Here is a 20,699-nt window from a genome sequence, read left to right on the forward strand (position 1 = left end):
CTATAGCCTGCGCCATGGGCGGAAAAAAAAATGTGTCATTATCAATATGTCAAATTCTTTTCTAATTCAAAATGTTCAATCAAAACATAACCTTACATTTGAACTTGTAAATCTATTTTAGAAACTCACTAATTTTTATTACAAATGGGAATTGAACAAAATGAATATCAGAAGCGTTAAATCTTTCTTTGGACTAAGCAGGACTAATATAATTCTATGCCGCAATGTTACAACGAAAAAGAAAATACCGATTCCAGATGAAGAAGAACAATTACCAAGTAATTATATCTGTTATTTACAAAATAATAATACAAAAGTATTCATTATTAAATATAACGGTGTAATAAATATAATATGTACTTATATATAATATAATATGTATAAGTATCTAGCTTTAGTTTTCTGCTATAATTTGGTAATTTTTTAGTATTCCAATATCCAATCAGCAAAAGTTCTGATCGTCGGGTCTATGTATGGGGGATGGCAGAAACGGGAGCCCTCGGTATACACTTGCCAGGTAGAGGCAAAAGAGGTCGCAAGTCATATAGAAACGATTTCTCACTTGTGTGGTATCCAATGAGATCCAGTTTTTGTGAGAGATTTGATGTAAGTAGTACATTTTAAGTACAGGAAGGTAGCTTAAGAATTCTGTAGTAACTTAGACTATTTTTTAAATTCTGCACCGAATGCTATTCAGTAAATATGTAAAATGCTTAAATGTAATTACTTTGAATGGTAGTAAGAAATATTTTTTGTTTTTTTATGTCTATTTAAAATTGAATTATAACAATTTCTTTGCAATTCAGGTTACACAAATAGCTTGTGGATATGGCTTCACGGTAGCAGCTGTAAAAACAGATGAACAACACAAGCTGTTTGGCACTGGCATTAACACGGATTCACAGATTGGATACCACGCACCGAGAATGGGCCATCCTTTAGAGCTGTTGCTGAGCCCTGCTCCTATTTACATACCTTATAAATCATTAGAAAGTAAGGTAAAATCTTTTGAAAATTATGTCACGCAATTGGAATTTGTGCCCAAAAAAGTATTTTTTTTAAAGGATGATATTAAATAATAGATTATTTTAATTTTAAAATTCAATCAAATATTTTTTTACCTAATATGTTCCTGTAACTGAATATATGTATAATTATATGAAATGAATAGAATAACTTTAATTAACATATAAAAATGAACAATTATGTACGTTTATAGATAGTAGATTTAGCTGCTGGCAGAGCACATACAGTAATACTTACAGACAACGAAGGTGTATACACACTGGGCAATAATGCTTATGGTCAATGTGGCAGGAAGATAAACCCTAAAGAAGAATATAGAGGGAGCATGGTGTCTTATAATATTCAAAAACTAGGACAAGAAAAAATTGTTAATGTTTGTTGCGGACAAGATCATACGTAAGGATAGTTTAATTTAAATAATTGAATTACTATATATATTAGAAGTTTATAATTCTTTCTTCATTAAAATAAACATTTAGACTATAGTTAAATCTTAATTTAAAGGCTACTGGATATAAATAACAAAGTACATAAAATTGATTACTAATTATTTCAGCATGTTCATAACAGAATCAGGTAAAGTTTATTCTTGCGGATGGGGTGCTGACGGCCAGACCGGACTTGGCACCTTCAAAAACCAGGCAGTTCCCGCTCCAGTTAAAGGCGATATCACAACTGAGAAAATAGTCAAATTGGCATCTACTGTAGATTGTGTGCTGGCACTAAATGGTATGGATCTGACGTAGTGATTTGACATGATAGGGTGCGGAATTTACCTCGCAAAATTTTACGTAAGGAAATAAAAATTTTTAAAGTAGTTTCTATATATTTCAGATAGAGGCGAGCTTTTTGGCTGGGGTAATTCTGAATATGGACAGGTGCCAATGCCTACAAAAAGTGATCAAGTGAACACGTCCTATGCATTGGTTCAATTCACGAAGGGTATTGGCAAGATAGTGGACATTGCGGCGGGTGGTTCATTTTGTCTCATTGTTAATGGTAAGTTAAATATATTTTATAAAACATAAATTATATCTCTATATATTCAAGATTACTTAACTGTTAATTAATTTTTATGAAATTAACTTATTTATTTCGTAGAGCAAGGTGATGTGTTCGTTTGGGGATTTGGTTTGCTTGGCTTAGGACCGAATGTTCAGCAGTCCGTAACACCTAAGCAGATACCTCCAGCATTATTTGGAAGGAACGAGTTCAACCCGCAGAGTGTGGTTGAGAAAGTCGCATGTGGCATTGGACATTTAGCTGCTGTTACTAATAATGGAGATTTGTATACATGGGGGAGAAATAGACATGGATGTTTAGGTTTAGGACACGCGAAGGATCAACACTTTCCGTTAAAAGTATCAATTGGGGCTCATGTGATGCAAGTCAAGTGTAGTGTTGACCACACTGTTGCTATGTGCAAGCCATTTGCTTAAGACTTAAAAAGTTTAGTGTAAATCTATATGTCTTATTAGAAATAAAATTAAATATTTAATTGTTGTAAAATATTTGTTTTATTTTTACGTATTAAATATTAATAATGTAGCATTGTAAAACTACAGAAACTAGCACTGTACAATATAGATTTATTTATTACTTAAGATGACGCAAAATTGATGTGCATGTACATGTAGATCTAAGAATGTAGGAGAAGCAAAAGAGATGTGTCAGGATCTTGCTGAACAGAAGTCTCTGTCTATCCCTCTGGGTTATGAACTTATGTTTTTCTCATTTTCAAACTAAACTTATTGTATGTAAGTCACAATGTTCATCTTACTTTTAAAACGAATCTTATTTTCAATATCATCACATTCACTATTGATATAGTCTTTATTTTCAATTAATATTGAACAGGAAAGCAGGAACATGAAAACAGTTTGAGCTTTCCTATTCAATACCACATTAACTATTGTTTGCACTCATCATGAAACGGTTCAAGGGTACGGAAGTCACGCCATGCAGGCGGCAGTAGAGACGTGTGGTGGAGGTGGCAGCCACATCTTTTGCATGGGTCGCTAAACAAATTTACATAACTATGTAACCATGTCATAAATGACCTCACCGCTAACTCCGGAAGAGTTGGAGAGTAGAAATGAAGCATAGCTGCATGGGCATTCTCAGTCACTTTTTTGAAAACATGGTGCCTAGATTCAGTCCACAGGTCCAATGTTTCACCATAGCCTTTAACCATCACCCATTCCATTAGTAATCCTTTAAAAGCCACTACGGCTTTTAAAACATGGCTTAAGTTGATGGAAACAACAGCATTACTTGCAAAAGGCCGTGATATTGTTATCTTCATATCGTTGTAAGATCTGTCGATATTATTTATGACGTTATCCACTTGCAGCGGTGCCACGTTGTGGTTGCTTTGAAGTTTCCCGCGACGCTTTGTGCTTCCAGAATTTATGTAAGATCGCTTCAAGGAGTTCTGACTTAATAATGTATGTGCATAGGAGCTGTACTCGTGGATTTTATCGGTCCATTTGTAACTGTTTACAAGTTGAGTATACAATGCTTGACGATCTTGTGTAGTTTCTTGACTTAAATATGTTGTGTTACCGAGGTTAAATGGAACGGGAATAGGCAGACCGTTGACAGTTTGTTCCAGGTCCCGAAGATTGTTGCTTACAATGTTAAGAAGTTCCTGCAACTCCATGAGAAATTTGTCTTTGCCATCTTCACCGTGATCGGCACGCAGTCCATTGGAAAGAGTTTCAAAAACAAGGCTCACACTCGAACGGACTGTTCGGAGCGATGTCAATGCAGAGTTGAGTTGTTCTACGTTGATTGCTTGATTCATTTTGTGTATCTTATTTCATAACAGTGATAATAAGAATTATTGCATTAAATCGCAGTTTCACAATTTTTCGTGGAAAACTGTTTGACAAATTGACGTTTATATTTTTTGTTTTGACAAATGAAAGTGTTGCAAGTGTGAAATCATAACGTACAGATAAAACGTTAAACGGTGAAACGGGACAACCATTTACATCTTTATTTAACCTATTTAAATTTTCTTCGTGTTTATATTAGGTAAACATTGCGACAAGCTTATCGGACGGGTGTGAGAGGCGATGCTATCATGGTCACGACAAGGAACTTAAGACACTTTTTTTTTACTTTGGCAAGGGGGACGCTAGTGAGCTGTTATAATTTAGTTTGTACAGGTGGCACTGACATCTATGCATGGACGCCATGTGGCGAAAATCAGGATACCAGAGAAATATATATGTATTGTTTAATACAAATGCTCAAAAATAGTTAACGACAAAAAGAAATTTACTAAGCTGTAAACAGGAATTAAATTACAACAAGGCACTAATAATTCAGATACATAAATTCAGCTTACTTATTAGATCTTGCGTACGCCCGCGAGTCAAAATCAAGTCAGCGGTTTCGGATATTCACACAAAAGAACGCGGACTAGCGGACAGACATACAGAATTGTGTCTTTCTGAAAAATGAAAAATGAAAAATTGTTTTTTTGTTAAAGTAACGTATAAGTAAAGCAAATATATATCACTCATAACATAACAAATTGATAACAAAATCACATATTATAAGTGATTTTGTTATGAAATGTGCCTCTATATTTTAAATCACCTTTCGTTATTTTTTCCGCTAAGGGAGAGCCATAAACAAGAACTGGAATAAGTACTTTTAACAGCACTTTTATGTAAAGATCTATTCGTGATTTTTCTTTTAAGATAAGAGTCTAAACGAGCAGCGGGAACACCAGGGTGTTCAACGACGCCCATGGACATCTGCGATACCAGAGGAACCGCAGATTCGTTGCCAGCCTTTATGGTGATGATGGTCCATTAAATACGTGTTGTGATTCTACGAGGTATGGCTTTATACTTTGGCTGAATACAAATTTGTAATCTGCGTATGGTTAGCGATTTACATAGAAAAACTCTTTTGCGTCTTATCTTACTTCTTACTAATAATAATATCACAAATGCGAAAGTTTAGATGGATGGATGGATGGATGTTTGTTTGAAGGTATCTCAAGATCGGCTGCATGGATCTTGCTGGTTTCGATGTAGAATACAGCCTGGAAGAACAATTAGGTTTCTTTATTTAATTGCGCGCGGACGGAGGCGCGGGCGATAGCTACTATTTTATATATCTCTCATAGTGCGCACGTATAACACTTTATGTTTATTTTTGTACATCATTTTTACAATGTATTATGACATAATTAATGTTAAAACCATATGGTTTTATATCAAGTGGACATTTTGTGGATTGTTTTTAACTTTTAATAAAGATTAAAATATATTATACAGCATTATTTGAACACAAAGCAACTGGATAATTTAACGGGCACTACGCGTGCTTGAAATTCAGGAAACATGCGCCATAGACCACAGTGAATTAAAACTATTTCAGCTCTCAAAAACGAAACGTTTTGTTGGCGGTATAAAAACACGATTTTAAAAGTTTTATTATTCGAAGAATTCGCCGTACAAAAACTGAAATTCGCCGAGCTTTATGAAAAGGTTCGTTGCTGCGTTTCGAGTCGTTCATTTGGATAAGCTAAAACAAAGAACAGCAGTAAATCCAACACGTATTGTCGATAAGGAATGTTTATGGTGCAACCAGTGGCATTCACAGTTGTAAAATGTGTGTCGCTTCTCGCTATTGACTCTTTGCCAAATTCAAAACGCTGTTAAAAATGGAGAAATATAAATATTTCCTTCATCCAAATGTTTTATTATCCATCCAAAAAAAATATTTTTTGGTAGTCAACGTGTACTATTATCATGGTCTACTAAAACTTCCCCTATTTATATAATAACGAAATAAGCTTAAATTAGGTACCAAATGTTCACATCAACATTTTATATTATTTCTTAAGGGCGCAAAAACTCTGAATTTCGCATGCAAATGTGGTTATTGTGGAGACGGCGCGGCAAATTGGACTCGTGAGCTTTTTACTTTTCATTGGATCTCTAAACGTTTTATTAACCGTGTTCTTCTGAGCCTTATTTCGCTCTCCATTGCCGGCACACTTCCCCTAAGACTTAAGAACTTCGCGAGCAGGAACTTTTTAATAATCTCCTTTGTGGATAAAGCTTTTCATAGCACGCCGTTTTCATTTCTATATATTCTAAAATATGTCTTACATTATTTCCGTAAAGCTTTTTAAGTAAAGGTTGTCGATAAGATTCACTTTTTATTTAATAATTTATTAAACAGGTACACAGGTTAGGTATAAAAAGATTGTATCCAATACTTAAATTACAACTATGTTACAAACTATGATATAAAATAGGAAAAGAATAAAAAAGGATGAATATAAAAGTAGAACGTGTAAATATAAAAGTGTAGAACATAGTCTGGAAGAACACATATGCTTAGTAAGTTTTTTAATTCCTCGCGGACGGAGTCGCGGGCGACAGCTAGTTTACATAAAATGCTCTAATCATTTTATGAGAAAAAAATTAGTGGATATTCAGTTTGTGATAACATAAGCAAAACTTTACGTGGTTAGATGACTTAAAATGGACATGAAAAGGAAAATATATTTCAAATAATATTAATGTAAATAATTAGTTAAACTTCTAACATCTAAAATTTATTATCTACGTAGATCAAAAAGTGCCTTGCGTCTTATGTCTTAGCACTTTCTTATTTTTTGATTTTAAGGGCATTTGTAGGTTCGTGAATTTACTCGCAATTACGAATAGAGACGCAGAACATTAAATTAAATTATTGATTTATTTGAAATTATTTGGCTTACACCAATTAAAAAAAGAAAAACCTAACCCTCCGCCTTCCCGCCTATTTTCCTTTGCAGTTCTGCTACAAAATGTGTTGCGTGTCCAGAGACATTTAGGGCCGTTGTCTGTGGTTTACAACCAATGTTCGGATATTATTAAATGCTTGGCCGATTTAATGTTCTTTATTATTCAAGTTAGTTATAAATTTAACTAATATTACTTCTTAACTAGTTTTTAACAGAGTACATTAATAGAGAGTACATTTTTCAGTGTTTATAACAGTGTGGTGACTTAATAAATTTAATTTCTATCTTTATTAAAGCAGCACAAAAACTTAAAAGCAGAAAATGTTCACAGGATTACTTCACGTGTTTCGCGTTAGAAATGAAAAACGTCGCAAAGCGCTACGCTCAATTGTTGCAAAATGCTACGCTCGGCGTAGCACGTCTACTACAAATTTACTACGTACATTCATGCTGATTTCTTTTCATACAACTATGATACTCGTAATATGATCTTAGAATCAGACACCACTTAAGGATATATCTGTCGTATATGTACTATATATGTCTATCGTATTTTTTTAACTAACTTATTATAATTACAATAACACATGTTTCCTGATGAAAATTATTGTTATTTATTTTTTAATTTTTATAATTACAAATTTTTAGTGCAATAAGTATATGATCAAATGCATGTTAGTGAACATTTGTTGTTTGGTCTGGCTTTTCAACTCATTCTTCGTTCACGATCGCTGTATATTTCATGATATTCTCTTGAAGCTCGTTAAAAGAAAAATAAGGCGATAAGTGCTGCCACCTCGCGGCTTGATGAATGAACCTCCTACGTATTAAACGGACGTTGATTAATAATATAGCTTCGCTGTGTGCTTTCTATTTATTTTAATAGTTATTATGGTATAGTAGAGCACTCAGCTTGCACATTTTTGACTATTCAATGTCTAGACTCTTAGGGTTAATAGACACCAAACAGAAGACAGGCGTGAAGTGGAAGTAATTCTAGGTTATGTCTGATAAGTGTGCATGCGGGATGCCTCATTTTAGTCCTCTTTACCTTCTCACTATTACTCTCATGATGCAGGACGGAAAGCATGGGAAGGGGAAATATTCTCTTCTTGTGCGTCTCCTTTTCCGTCGATTAAAGATAGGCAACGGATCTGCAATTGTGGAATGGACAGCGGTCGCTTCGCCATTTCGGGGAATTTCGGTGGCTGTTTGCTCGTTGGCTACTTTATAACATAGAAAAAAAGCTTATCCGACGTTCTTACGGTGAAGGAAAACATCGTGATGCAACCTGCACATATCTGAGAAGAAATTCAATGATATGTGTGAAGTCAACCAACCCGCACTTGGCCAGCGTGGTTGACTATGGCCTAGTCACCCCTAAATTGGGGTAGGCTCCGAGCCCCTCGGTGGGGACGTATAGTGAGCTGATGATGATGATGATGATGATTATTGTAATCTTAGCAACGGTCTCAGTTAATAGTCTAGTACTAGTATTAACTCACACCTTTCACGTGTTTTATAAATTACAGCTGAAAACCAATTTTTCACTTTTTTATCGTGTTAGTGAGACTGAATAGAAGTAACTAGTGTACATTTCTTGTAGAGATGGCATTCTTTGTGCAGTGTATCGCGGCGCAGTGGACACGCGGTGCGAGCCTCGCCTTTCAAATGTTCAACCACAAAGACTTGTTGGTTTTCTTGTGTCGTGTTTTTTTTTTACAAGCACTGAGCACTCCCTACTCGTTCGCTGTAGTTGTTTTGCTACGGACTTAGAGGCGAGGATAACGTTGAAATTATTCATTTGATCTGCCAAAATTTTTAGTAAAACATAATTATGTTTTATTATTTTTATTTATTTACTAAAGTAACATGGTATAACGGTCTATTAGTTAATTTAATTAGTTCCTGTCAGCGTGACGTACTTATAAGTTTTTATGTAGAACGTTTTATTTACGGTATGCTAAATAGTTCATCATTTATTTTAGTTATTTTCTTTTTGTAATTGTGATACATTTTGTATATTTCTTTAAAAAATTCATAAATTACAAACAAATAAGACGCGTGGTTTACGCACGGCTGCAATTTCAGAATGTCCTAGTGAAGCTGTGCGAGGTGGGCAGCCGCGGCCCTGTCAAGGACGCTATGAGACTTGAGCGGCGGCCGCAGCCCGGACGCGGCCTGCACCGACCTTGATCCCATTGCTCAGCCTCACTCCCATTCACCCACTGATACCTGTGATGATACATTAGCAGTTATCGAAATGTACGCAATCTTGTATGAAACAAAAGCATCAAGAGATCGTAGGTTTTATCAAGGGGCAGGGCTCGGGTCGCCGCCGCGCGCACCTGAAGGCTGCGCAGGGCGTGCGGGGGCGGGGGCGGCGCGCGGGGCGGGCGGCGTCGCGCCCAGTCCCGCGCCGAGCGCCGCTCGGGCCGGCCGAGTAGTGTAGAGCAGGCCGCATGAGCGCGCCGGTGTGGTAGCGCAGCGTGCGCGGGTGTGGTATGCCCGCGCGTCGCAGCCATGGCCCCCATCCTGGCGGCCTTGGCGCTGCTCGCCCTGCTGCCCGGTGAGTGACCGCGCGCAACAGGCCGCCAAGCCTTCGCGCCTCTGTTTACCCTAAAATCGATCGGCGATGACGCCGAGGTGTTGTGTTGTTCAGGATGTGGTGGTGGCGACTGTATCAGGTATGGCATGGTCGACAGGTCCTTGGGCGTGCGGCGGGTGACGTGTGGGTACGCGGGGGATCAGGTAAACAAGAGCAAAGGGTTAGGTACGAGAGGAAATTAAGCGGAAAATGTAAAGGGCGAGAAAATGAACAGACGACAGCGGCCGCTATTTTTGGGCAGATAAAAATATTTTCTTTGACGTTGAATAAATAGGCGAGAATAAAAATGTAATAAAAAATATGTTAATAATAGGGTATGGTTGATTTCATTGGGATGTCTCAACAAAGATAAGATGTTGTAATTGTTTGGTGATGATTTCATTAGAATTATAGCAAACAGGCGACGTTGTATGACATCGTACCAATTTCACGCTCGAGGCGTGTAATCGAACAGATATTTTATGGCGTTATTTTCCACCGCAATTGTTTTTATGAGCAGCTATCTTTCTTCTTTTATTCATCATATTTTATATTAATATGCATATGAACATACTATTACTATTTCATTACATTTTGTCTTTAATGCCGCTTTGTTAAATTAAATAGTACATAAAATTATTACCACATCTAATCATTAATAATATACATATGTACTTTTCAATTAATGACCCGTATTACTTATGAAAATAAATTATGTTATTGTGATGAAATAAAATGTTCACAATTTTAGTTCTTTGTTTCTATATAACTATGTTAAATGTTCTGTATTTCAACTAAAATATAAGAAAGATTTAAAATGCTAGAAAAATATAGAAAAGATTTTCTATATAAACTTCAAAGATCTGCTTCTGACAAGTAGAAATATAACGTATCCTTTAATCTCAAAACAGTTGAGTTCGCGAGTTTTATGAAACCTAACTTAAAGTTTTGTTTGGTTTATAAAACGTTAAGAATAAAAAAGTAATTCGGGCTGACATCGTCTTTGAAATCGGCGGAGAAGTAAGTGACGTTGAAAAAGAAACAAAGAAACAATAGCACTTTAGTCTTTGGTAACGCTATCGCTTTTCATTTCGACAAGAGCATTGTTTTATGAGAGCTTATTTAAAAGTTTTGTGTTTTTTCTTGAATTATTTTGTTCCTTGAAATTCACGGAAGATTTATCAGTAATTATCACATTCGGTAAGGTTAATTAAACCATAAACAGTATTTAAATACTTGCTAAATTTATGAAGAGCACTCGTAAGAACATTTAGTACTTGATTATCTCAGCAAAAACCAATTAGATTAAAAAAGAAACGACTTGGCGGTTTAATTAATTGTTAAGATAGGTTGTAGGCTATTAAGACTATTAAACCGTTAAAAATCATATCTTAAAGATGTTAGTCTCTAAGCTACACACACACACTACAATGTCATAGAGGTATCAGACATATGCACGCGTCGTCGATCTTTGTTACAGCGTCGTTATCGCCAGTCGCTCACTACCTGTTAGCCAAGATCATCGTACCAAAAATCATTTTCAAGATGGCGGAGCAAATATACAGTTGAAATTTAAAATTCGTGTTAGCCGAACCGTGACCGAATAATCAACTCGAGTTGATGATTCAATATTGCGTGTCCGGACCGCGAAGTGATACTCGCGACGCAAGTATGGAACACTAATTTCTGTGATTTGCGTACCCTTGAGGTGTCTATGTGTATTCGATTGCATGTCAATTAACAAATAAAAGTAAACAGTTCGAATACAACAAAGAAATCACTAAGGGTATTTCCGGAAGTCAGAACTTAGAAAGTACATCTAGGGGTTGAGCCTTCAAAGAATAGATTGGTCGTATGTTTTCCAGCGCCGCGGGCGAAGGCTCTCAGGGATGTGGCCGGATCCTTCTTGAGTGCATGCACGCGTGTCGAGTGTTTGTTCGCTCCCGGCAAAAGGAAAGGGTCTCACAGAACACGAATGTAACCTATTAAGTAACGAACCTTTACTACAAGTAAATAGGATTTTTCTCTGGCATTGATTTGTTTGTTCATTATCAATTATTATTAATAGTATATAAGTACCATCAATTAAAAATTTAAGTAATTTTTAAAAATACAAAAATATGTGCTTGTCTAGATGTGTGGATATTGTAGAGTCTAGTGAGAGTAAGGAATGTGCTCATCAGAAATTATAATCAGACTACGGTTCCTGAATAACAATAAATATAAACACCAAATATCCGATTTCAATATGCATCAGCAAATACAACTGTACTTGGCTGCAGTTGTAGAACACAATGATGTTTTTAAAACAATGGTTTACCGAATCCAATAGTGCGGGAGACCGAAGTGAATTGTTACGTCCCAACTACTGCCCGCAAATTAAATGTAAACCAAACTATGACCCTTGGGCCCGCATTGATTTATTTGTTATTCCATATTGTTGTTTTCGTTACGGGAATTAATTTTAATTGATATTTACTCGTAGCTATCGATTCTACACTGAGTTTTTCATGTTCGAAGTCGGGCCGAGCGTTCCGTTCCAATAAACAAGTAGGTAATAAGTTTATTTTTACTAAAGCCAGGGGCTTGTGCGTTGCGAATTACGTCCATGTTGAAGGAATAGCTGTAAATATAGAAGTTAAATTAAAATTGTTGGTATGTTGAGATTTTGTATTTTATATATTCGTATATAAATAGAATAAACAAATGAACTAAACTTTTTTTGTAACTATCAAATATATTAGTAGTAAGACAGTACTTTAAAAAGACAATTTAAAATCTTTTATTTTACTTGCAATTTTAATGAAACGTTGTTAAAATAAAATACTCGTCATTTAATCAACTAGTCTTTAATATTAGCCGTTTTAAATTAATCATGGAAGCTTTATTATAACAGTTAATGCTATTTTGTAGTTATTTGCCGCTTAAAAATAAACATTTAAAAAAATATGTAGTGGTCAAATATATTGGACAAACATTTAATTTTTTTTTATTAATGTTTTGTTTAGTAAAAAAAAGTAAAAAAAAAAACACCTCGATGTTTTCTTTTCCGAGAGTGGAAATATAAATATTTTTTATGTAGCTATAAATCATACGGTTGGAATTGTTTTTCTTTGTCCTTAGTAATGTTAACACAATACGCACTTCTTTATGGTACATACCATTTTAAATAATATATTTGTACTTTTATTTATGCTACATTGTTCTTTGAATCGCAGCTTTATTGTTGAAAAGTGTTAGATTCTGATTTTCGAAGGGTGAAAATAGATTTTTTTTATCTGTTTGTCCAATTAAAAAAATATTTTTTCATTGGTTCTTATTACGCTATTGTTTGTAGTTCGCCATTTTAGAAACACATTTGTTTTAGTCCCTTTCTTTGTTCGTGGGCGTCACGGTCTTTCCGCCTTTCGGAGTGCCTTTACCATGGTCAAAACTTTCTTCGTTTCATTTGCAATGTTCATCGAAGTAAATTTCACTTTTACTCCATTCGTTATTACAGTCAACATTTGAAATTAATACGATGTAAAGACGTATCATACACAATATACTCTGTGGTTGTCTCAGCTTCAAAGGGTAAGCTTTACTCGTGTTTTCCCGTCTCGCTGCTCCGGATGTTATCGTACGGAAAATGAGCACATTGTTATTAATTATTTACTAATTAGTAAAGATACTCGTAGATATTTTGTCTTTGTTGTGTTTAGCTAAGTTATTAACAATATTAGTCGAAAATAATAGTAGAAATGTTTCCTATTCAAAGCCATAAAAACGGTCCGTTAGAAACCTTGGGTTTGTGAGACAAAAATTCCCTATTAAAACAATTTTGTCAAATATAATAACAGAGATGAAGATATGTTTTACACAGAGATTTTGGTATCACAAACCAACGGTAAGCGAGTTTTTTTTGTGAGTCAGTAGGCCTTTTAACATATGTTACCAGTATCATGAAATTGAATAAAGAGGTTGACACATTTATAATTCATTTTTTTCCCTACTAACCATTAAAAGCGTAGTAAAAGTAATATGAACTATATAATACTGTCTTCCTGTCATTGAGTGTAGGAATAAAACTGTTCCTTATTAAAATGTTGAAATAATACACCGTAAAATGATGTTTCTCTCATTTGTAATACAAGCCGGCATTGACCTGAAAATGCTCGTTTAATTGCGTCGGCATTTCTTTGATAGCTTTAAGACGGTCACAGCGAGTCTACCTACAACAGTTTCCTTCAAAAGTACTCTCCTCAAATGGCTTTGAAAATTCATTTTTTTGATATTATTTTTTTCTTTGACTCGAGGATTCGTAACCTTCAAGTTTATGATAAAGGTTCTTTTGTGAAAGCAATCAAATTAGGTTTTATTGAGGTAATTTTTGGAATGGTACAAAACGGTGGATGTAATTGATGTTTAATTTTTTGTATTTATAATTACTAATGATATTATTGTTTGGTTATTCAATTTAACTTCAATTTTATTGCCTTTTTATATTAACTAGATGTCGTTTCAACAAGTTAAATTTCAACAATTCCCTTTTAGAATTAACTGTATAATGCCATCTAAAAAGTAACATAAATTGTTTTATCACTACTTTCTTGTAGAGTTTCAATTAGTGTGTGACCGCATCTCGTCGAGATTTCGTCGGGAATGCGAGACCGTTTCGCAATTTGTTGCGGAATTAAGAGTTTTAGAGCGAGGCTACCGACCGGTTCCTGTAATTACAGTGGGATGGGTCACCGCCTGCTTCTCTCCCAATGGAATTCGTTATATAGCAGTGAAAAATATGCGAATTACTTTCGACTTGGATTGCGTGTAATTTTAGGGAGGTTTAAGACAGTATGGAATTTAAATGCTAGAAATCAACAAAACTGCCAATTTTGTATATAGATGTATTGCTGTTTGATTGCGTCATATCCCTTTTTATGCGTAATATTTATTTTATGGTTAAAAAAAAGTATTTTACATTGCCTGTTATTGATTTATTCTAATGACTGTTTTGCAACTTAGAATAAATGTCACACTACTGCACGATTCACTTAAAAATCTATAGTTGTAGTTTGTTTCTAGACAACTATTTCGATTGTACTTTTGTGTTTTGAAATCTATATTAATATTTTAAAGACGAAAGATTGGATTGTTTAAGCATTGAATAAGTTAAGAAACTACTAAACTAATTAAAAAAAATTACTGTTGGTAAGCTACTCTTTTTTTTTATTTCCCTCCTGGAGTCGCGGGCAAAAGCTAGTCATATATAATCCCGGTTTTTTAATGGGAAATTACTAATCTTTATCTATCATAATTTAATAAATTACACTTTTCGGATACGAAATTTATTAAGCATTATCAGATTATATTACTTAAATATTATATTCAAGAAGATAATGCGTTTGTTATGTAATTGAATAATAAAATTAAATCTACGAAACTCCTTGCTAGATGAATTCCCATGTGACCCAGCTGTTAATTTCGACTTGATTAAATAATTTTAAAAGCGTAGCAGAGTTGTTAATAATTTTATGTTCCGGTCTAATAGAGGTTGTTAAACAGGAAAAATTAACAACCTTCCCGCCAGTTTGATACTTATCGTATTTTATAATTAACGACAGCTTTTATGACTGTAATGTAAAATTTGTTTAACAACAAACATTACATAGCTACCTACGAATTGACTCTATTTTATTAGGAAATTATATTTTATGTAGTTTTCTAGTAAATGAATTAATTATAGGTACATTTTTATATACTTATCTTTGGATCAAAATTGTTGACTTCTTCTGACCTTAATAATTCAGATCACACTATCGGTATATACCTTTACCTGCAACAATGTTAAATCTTACTAATATTATAAATGAAATTGAATGGATGTATGGATGGATTTTTGTTAGAAGATATTTCCGGAACGGCTCAACGGATCTTGATAAAATTTGGCACAGATGTAGAACATAGTCGGTAAGAACGCCTATGCGTTAAGCACTATAAAAAAACTTAATAAGCCTATGCTTATTAAGTTTTTTTTTAATTCCGCGCGGACAGTGTCGTTTATTTCGGGCGACAGCTAGTTTATTATATACGTTAAATGAATTCACAACAGCAGTATAATATTGCGTATCACAGTATCTTCCAATGAGTTAGGCCTTTGTAATTTTATGACTATTCGTTCTAAGACTGGTCTATCTCTAGATATAAGATAGTAGCCATGAAATATACGGAGCGTTTGAATTCGTCTATCTCCATATCACGCTTAAGCGCGTTAATCGCACATAAAACGTTATCCCGGTGGGAGTCCAGGAGCATACTTTCCTCCAACTCCCAGTCATAAATATGAAGGAAATTCAGGAAGCGTCGTTTTTTCTAATAGAATTCTTCTTGCGATGAGTGGGGCGGACGTGGGAACAAGTTTTACTAACGTATAGCCCCTGGAAAGTACTTTGCAATTTATACTGGGATTAGTAGAGAAAAGTTGGCTTTTAGAATTATATTTTTCATAATGTAATTGAGGATATGAACTGTAAAATGCGATTTTTTACTTTGAAATTATTTAAAGAGTATAATATCATTTGTGCAAAAATATAAATTACTTTAAAAAATTTAAATGAGACCGATGAAGTTATTATTTCAATAATCTTACTAATATGTTATTAATGTTATTTATTATGTTTTTTTAATTACTCGTGGACGGAGTAGTGGGCAAAAGCTAGTTTAGAATTAATTTCAATTAACATAAGAACGATTAAAAACCGATCGAACGATCTAGCGATTAGTTGAAATGTACGACCTTAATCCTATGTCTGCTAGCATCAATTGTACATTAATATAAAGCTCTCCTCTGTTATTTTTAAACGTATTAAATAAATAGAAATAGAAATTGCCTTGTATGTTTGTAGAGTAACTTGCTAAGTGCACAGAAGTCGTATAGAGATGCATTGCCGAGACTGTTTGTTTTCCTAGTCACTAGAATATTTCATGTCTTACGAAGACGACTTTAATATGTTACGTATATTTTACTTATACAGTTGAATATCGTTTCTTGATTTAATTTTACTAATATTGTATGAATAAATATGGATGTATGGATGTTTGTTACATTGCAAATTCAACTGTTAAACGGATTTGGATATAGCGCATATGTTACTTAGATTTTTTAGGTTTATTAAAACTAGCTGTTGCAACTTTGTCCGTATGGTGTTAAAAAACCAAGAGGTTTTTAGCTATGTTAGTATTGATTTTTACACCTATCATTTGCACTTGTATTTTCTTATGGAGAGAAAAACCTGAATTAAACAAACAGCCTTTTGGTCACTGACAATGATTGAAACCTAAATACATAGGTAAAATATTAATAACTGAGTAAACACGTAAATGTTTTATGTATATAAGATAACAAAATATTTTACTAGTAAAGTACTGAAATAAGACTGGAGAAAGAAAGCCACAGTGTTAATAAAACATTCTTATAGTTAGTTATAAATAATTTATTCGTTGTTTTCGTGTGTACCCTGTCGGAAGGCATCTGCATACAAGATATGAACATGTTAGTAAGTGGGTTGCCGTATTGAGGCCGAAACTTAACATAGCTAATTAACAAAATTCTCCCAGAACATTCCCCCAACCCCTCGACTCTCATATTTTTACGTACCGCCGCTTTGCCGACATTCATGAAATATGAATTTTCTCCTTTCTCGTACTAGATACGCTGTATTTGCAGATCTCGTTCATTCGACCATGTGATGATTATTATTATATTGCTTGTGTTATTTCTTTATTTGTTTCCTAATACTAAAATGTAGAAAAACATCATTGTTTTTTCTTTCGCTTTTCTATCGCTTCCTTCTCTTCTCTTTGTTATTTGTTATATAAATTGCCTTACTCAATAGTTTAGTATTCACTTGTTAATTAAGTTTAAATTACAAAGATCATTTAAAATCACCCGACTTCCATTATCGTGTGCGTCTTTCTTTTTAACAAATTGTATAAAGTCAATAAGAATAAAACCTTCTTGTTGTCTTGTAACTGGCTAGTAATAAAACATTCAGTTACGTTATTTACTTTTGTAAAAAAACAAACTGAAAATCTACGCTCCTTGTCTCCGGTTTGTATTTGTTGTTTCAATATTCATACGGGTTAAGACTCCAGGGCGAGTGCCACCTGTGGCATAGACCCTTGAAATCTCTAGCAGAATATTGCGTCTATCTGTAAGCACCTAGATGTCGAATGGGATATACCTATTTTGTGGGTTTATTGATCTTGTCGCAACAAACAAATATATTCTACACTTACATTAGAATCTTACTATTATAAATGCGAATGTTTGGATGGATGTTTGTTAAGTATCCAAGGCTGCATAGATCTCTCTGAAATTTGGCATACATGTAAAACATAGTTTGAAAGGAAACGTAGGCTACTAATTAAGTTTTTTTTTTAATTCCACCTGGACGTTACGGTGTATAATTTTTAACATTACTAACTTTATTAACTTGAAATACAAGTTTTTTATTCTATTTAGTAAAAAGTTACGTTAACAATTTAAGGTACGTTCACACGTTGAAAGTTTTATAGAATTAATTTAAAGTTTTTCACTCGTCTTCTATTCTCAGCAGACGGCATAACAGTAAATCTGGTCTAGTCTAGTCCTTATAGCTCGTTACATTCGGGTCGTATCGAAACTGGTTCATAAAACACGTGGAATGTATTAACTTTAGTAATAGAATTACTTTGATACGACTTGTTTACTGAGCGGGGAGCATGCGGGCACAAACTATTACTTGAATTATTGCTGTCAGGTATTAAATATCTTCGTATGTCATATCTAAGCCATATTTATTTTTGATGTCTTTGGAAATTAAGGTTACATATAATATATTTCAGTTACTAAGATAAATATTTTTAGGGAAACTATTATTGTTTCGTTTGAGCACCTTTGAGATGAGCTTAATAATATCGATATATGGCACATCACTATTTTATAGGACTGTGTTGTATGTCAAATACATCAAAGGCAGTATTATCATTGTATTTTGTAAGAGATCGATATCGATAATTTACGTGTATGCGTAGCAATAAACTATGCTTCGTTTGAAATGCAGTGTTCAATAAACAGTCGGTTCCAATGATCGGAGTTTTTGTTGACATAATGACGAAAATTGTTCTAACTATGCAGAAATACAAGCTTTGCTTTCATTTGGTTTACAATTATATTTCAGTCACATAATTAAGTTTTAAAAAGTTATTGAATTAAATTTTTATCAGTAATAGTGATGTTTCTTGTTCAAGACTAAAATAATAACCAAATGGAGTAAGCAACATTATATTTTTAATTTTTGAATTTACTCATAAAAGATATTTTTTTACATTAGTTTCCCAAAGAGTTTATTTATCTAATGTAAAAATAGTAATGTTAATATAAATAGAGAACAACTAGTTATGAACAATTCTATGGCTACAACATTACGTTTATTAAGACAGTGTATGATAGGATGTTCTAAACTTAGTGGCGACACCTCTAGAGTGAACTATATCAACATTATGAAGCAAATTCAGTCTTCAACTCCTCAAGCATTAATGAACAGTTCAAATTTCACTCCAAGGGGAGGTTATTGGCAGGCAATAAACACGTGTAAGGAAGTTGTTTAGACAGTCTCTAGTGATGCCTAGCTTAATTTAATATTCACAGGTTTTATATAATGGCTTTGAAAAGAGTAAAGAGACGTATTTATGATACAAGACGGCATAAGGGCCTAGCTGACCCGATAAATGTTGTTTTGCCATATAAAGAATTTGTAGAAATTTTCTAGAATTTTTGCCAAAAAAACAAAAAAAATGACAATGGAAAATATCGTGATGCAACCCGACACTTATGTGTGAATTCTCGGGAGAAAAGGTCGGCGATGCGGCTCGCCACTCGTCACGTTCCTTCTCCCGAAATGGTGAAAAGTTGATTGTGGAGCTTCATTTGGCCACACCAAATGGAGGTCCGTGATCTCTGCCTACCCCTCTGGGTTACAGGCGTGAGTTGTGTAGACAAGTTTGTCGTCATGTTAATGGTAACACAAAAGTTTATGTTACATGCAAACTAAAGGGTCACCAAAAGTTTTACAATATGTGTTCGAGAATATTACACTTCCTCAGATCGCCATTATGGACCCCTTTTCAAACTACGCATTTGAATCTGCCGGGACATCTGAGTTGTTGAGGGGGAATCTGAGCAAAACAATTTAATTTTCTAAATGACTAAGCGATATACAGATGTAATAAATTACTGAAGTTATTTTCTGACCGAGGACTACATTTTATTGGTTTCAAAGAAATTGTGGTCAGCAATGATAAGATTGCTTTCAGAGAATTTGTGTTCAATGAAATTTTTACAACTAATGTAATATGATTTTTTACATATAATATTATTACGTATATATTTTACGTACAATTTTTCTTTGTTTTAATAAAGTTTTCATGTGATATTCGAAATGTACAGTGCGATCTTTGGTAAATAGTGGATGCCAAGCTATTGTATAGTAAAAATCTTATTTATCTGGTCAGTTTTTATATATTTAAATCTAATATTCATAGATAACGACGATGAAGAATTTTTGATCTTAAGGTTATCATTTGCTTGTTCTAGATGGCTCTTAAACTATTGTGTATTAATTCGTAATACAAGTTGCATTTAATGGAGGTCAATTTAATAACCACTGTCCTGGATCTTAAATTAAATCATTCAGTTGATTGTTTGAGGTGTTGCGTGTTGATTTATAATAAGTAAACAAACGCCCTCTGTCGAAACTCGATAAGGATAAAGTAAACAAGCCTCGTGCAGCCTGTTTGTGCACACTCGGTCAACGCAACTATAATAATTTACTACATTGAGTAGTGAATTAAAGTTTAGATGCAGCCTTATCTTGTACATAAACTATACATATTAATGAAATTGTATTTTCTGTAAGTTATATCGGGAACACCGAGATGTTCACCGACGCTCATGGATATTTGCAATACCAAAGGTACCTACCACACATGCGTAGTTGATAACGAAAAATCAATTTTTAAATTGTCTGTCTGTTTGTTTGTATGTCTGCCCGCAAAGTAAAGTTTATATCCTGGATGTAAAATAAAAGTCAAAAGAAGGATTAACGTGTTGTGGTCGTAGTTTGCCAATATTGGCCCCCAGAGTTCTTACAGCGGCCGAGGTCGGAGATAGCCGTCGTATTAATAACTGTTGAGTTTGTGACACCTTGTCGCAATTTAGGCCAACTGCGGCCATGTGGGGTATATGACTGCTACCTTATTACGTATTATTAATAGATGATTAAGGTGGAGTGGAGTAATGGTGGAGAT

General features: G+C 34.1%; 3 protein-coding genes across 6 annotated transcripts in view; 2 read left to right on the forward strand and 1 right to left on the reverse strand.

Annotated features, from left to right (window-relative positions):
* LOC106716031 (RCC1-like G exchanging factor-like protein) lies at positions 1 to 2,533 on the forward strand. The gene is made up of 7 exons (XM_045682899.1): positions 1 to 278; positions 428 to 606; positions 807 to 998; positions 1,220 to 1,422; positions 1,583 to 1,755; positions 1,861 to 2,025; positions 2,128 to 2,533. The coding sequence occupies exons 1-7, from the start codon at positions 161 to 163 to the stop codon at positions 2,463 to 2,465; spliced, it is 1,368 nt and encodes a 455-aa protein (XP_045538855.1). The 5' UTR covers positions 1 to 160; the 3' UTR covers positions 2,466 to 2,533.
* A 298-nt stretch (positions 2,534 to 2,831) lies between these two features.
* LOC106716066 (mediator of RNA polymerase II transcription subunit 27) lies at positions 2,832 to 3,931 on the reverse strand. Its single transcript, XM_014509497.2, has one exon. It carries the CDS (start codon positions 3,830 to 3,832, stop codon positions 2,936 to 2,938), a length of 897 nt encoding a protein of 298 aa, XP_014364983.1. The 5' UTR covers positions 3,833 to 3,931; the 3' UTR covers positions 2,832 to 2,935.
* A 5,282-nt stretch (positions 3,932 to 9,213) lies between these two features.
* Positions 9,214 to 20,699, forward strand: part of LOC106716065 (neuronal acetylcholine receptor subunit alpha-7) — a 74,745-nt gene continuing 63,259 nt past the window's right edge. For all 4 annotated transcript variants that reach the window (XM_045682891.1, XM_045682883.1, XM_045682880.1 and 1 more), the window contains exon 1: positions 9,214 to 9,356. In XM_045682891.1, coding sequence (XP_045538847.1) covers positions 9,311 to 9,356 — 46 coding nt within the window. In that variant the 5' untranslated portion in view covers positions 9,214 to 9,310. The remainder of the gene's footprint in view (positions 9,357 to 20,699) is intronic.

This window comes from Papilio machaon, chromosome 2 (assembly GCF_912999745.1).
Source record: "Papilio machaon chromosome 2, ilPapMach1.1, whole genome shotgun sequence".
Taxonomy (NCBI): domain Eukaryota; kingdom Metazoa; phylum Arthropoda; class Insecta; order Lepidoptera; family Papilionidae; genus Papilio; species Papilio machaon.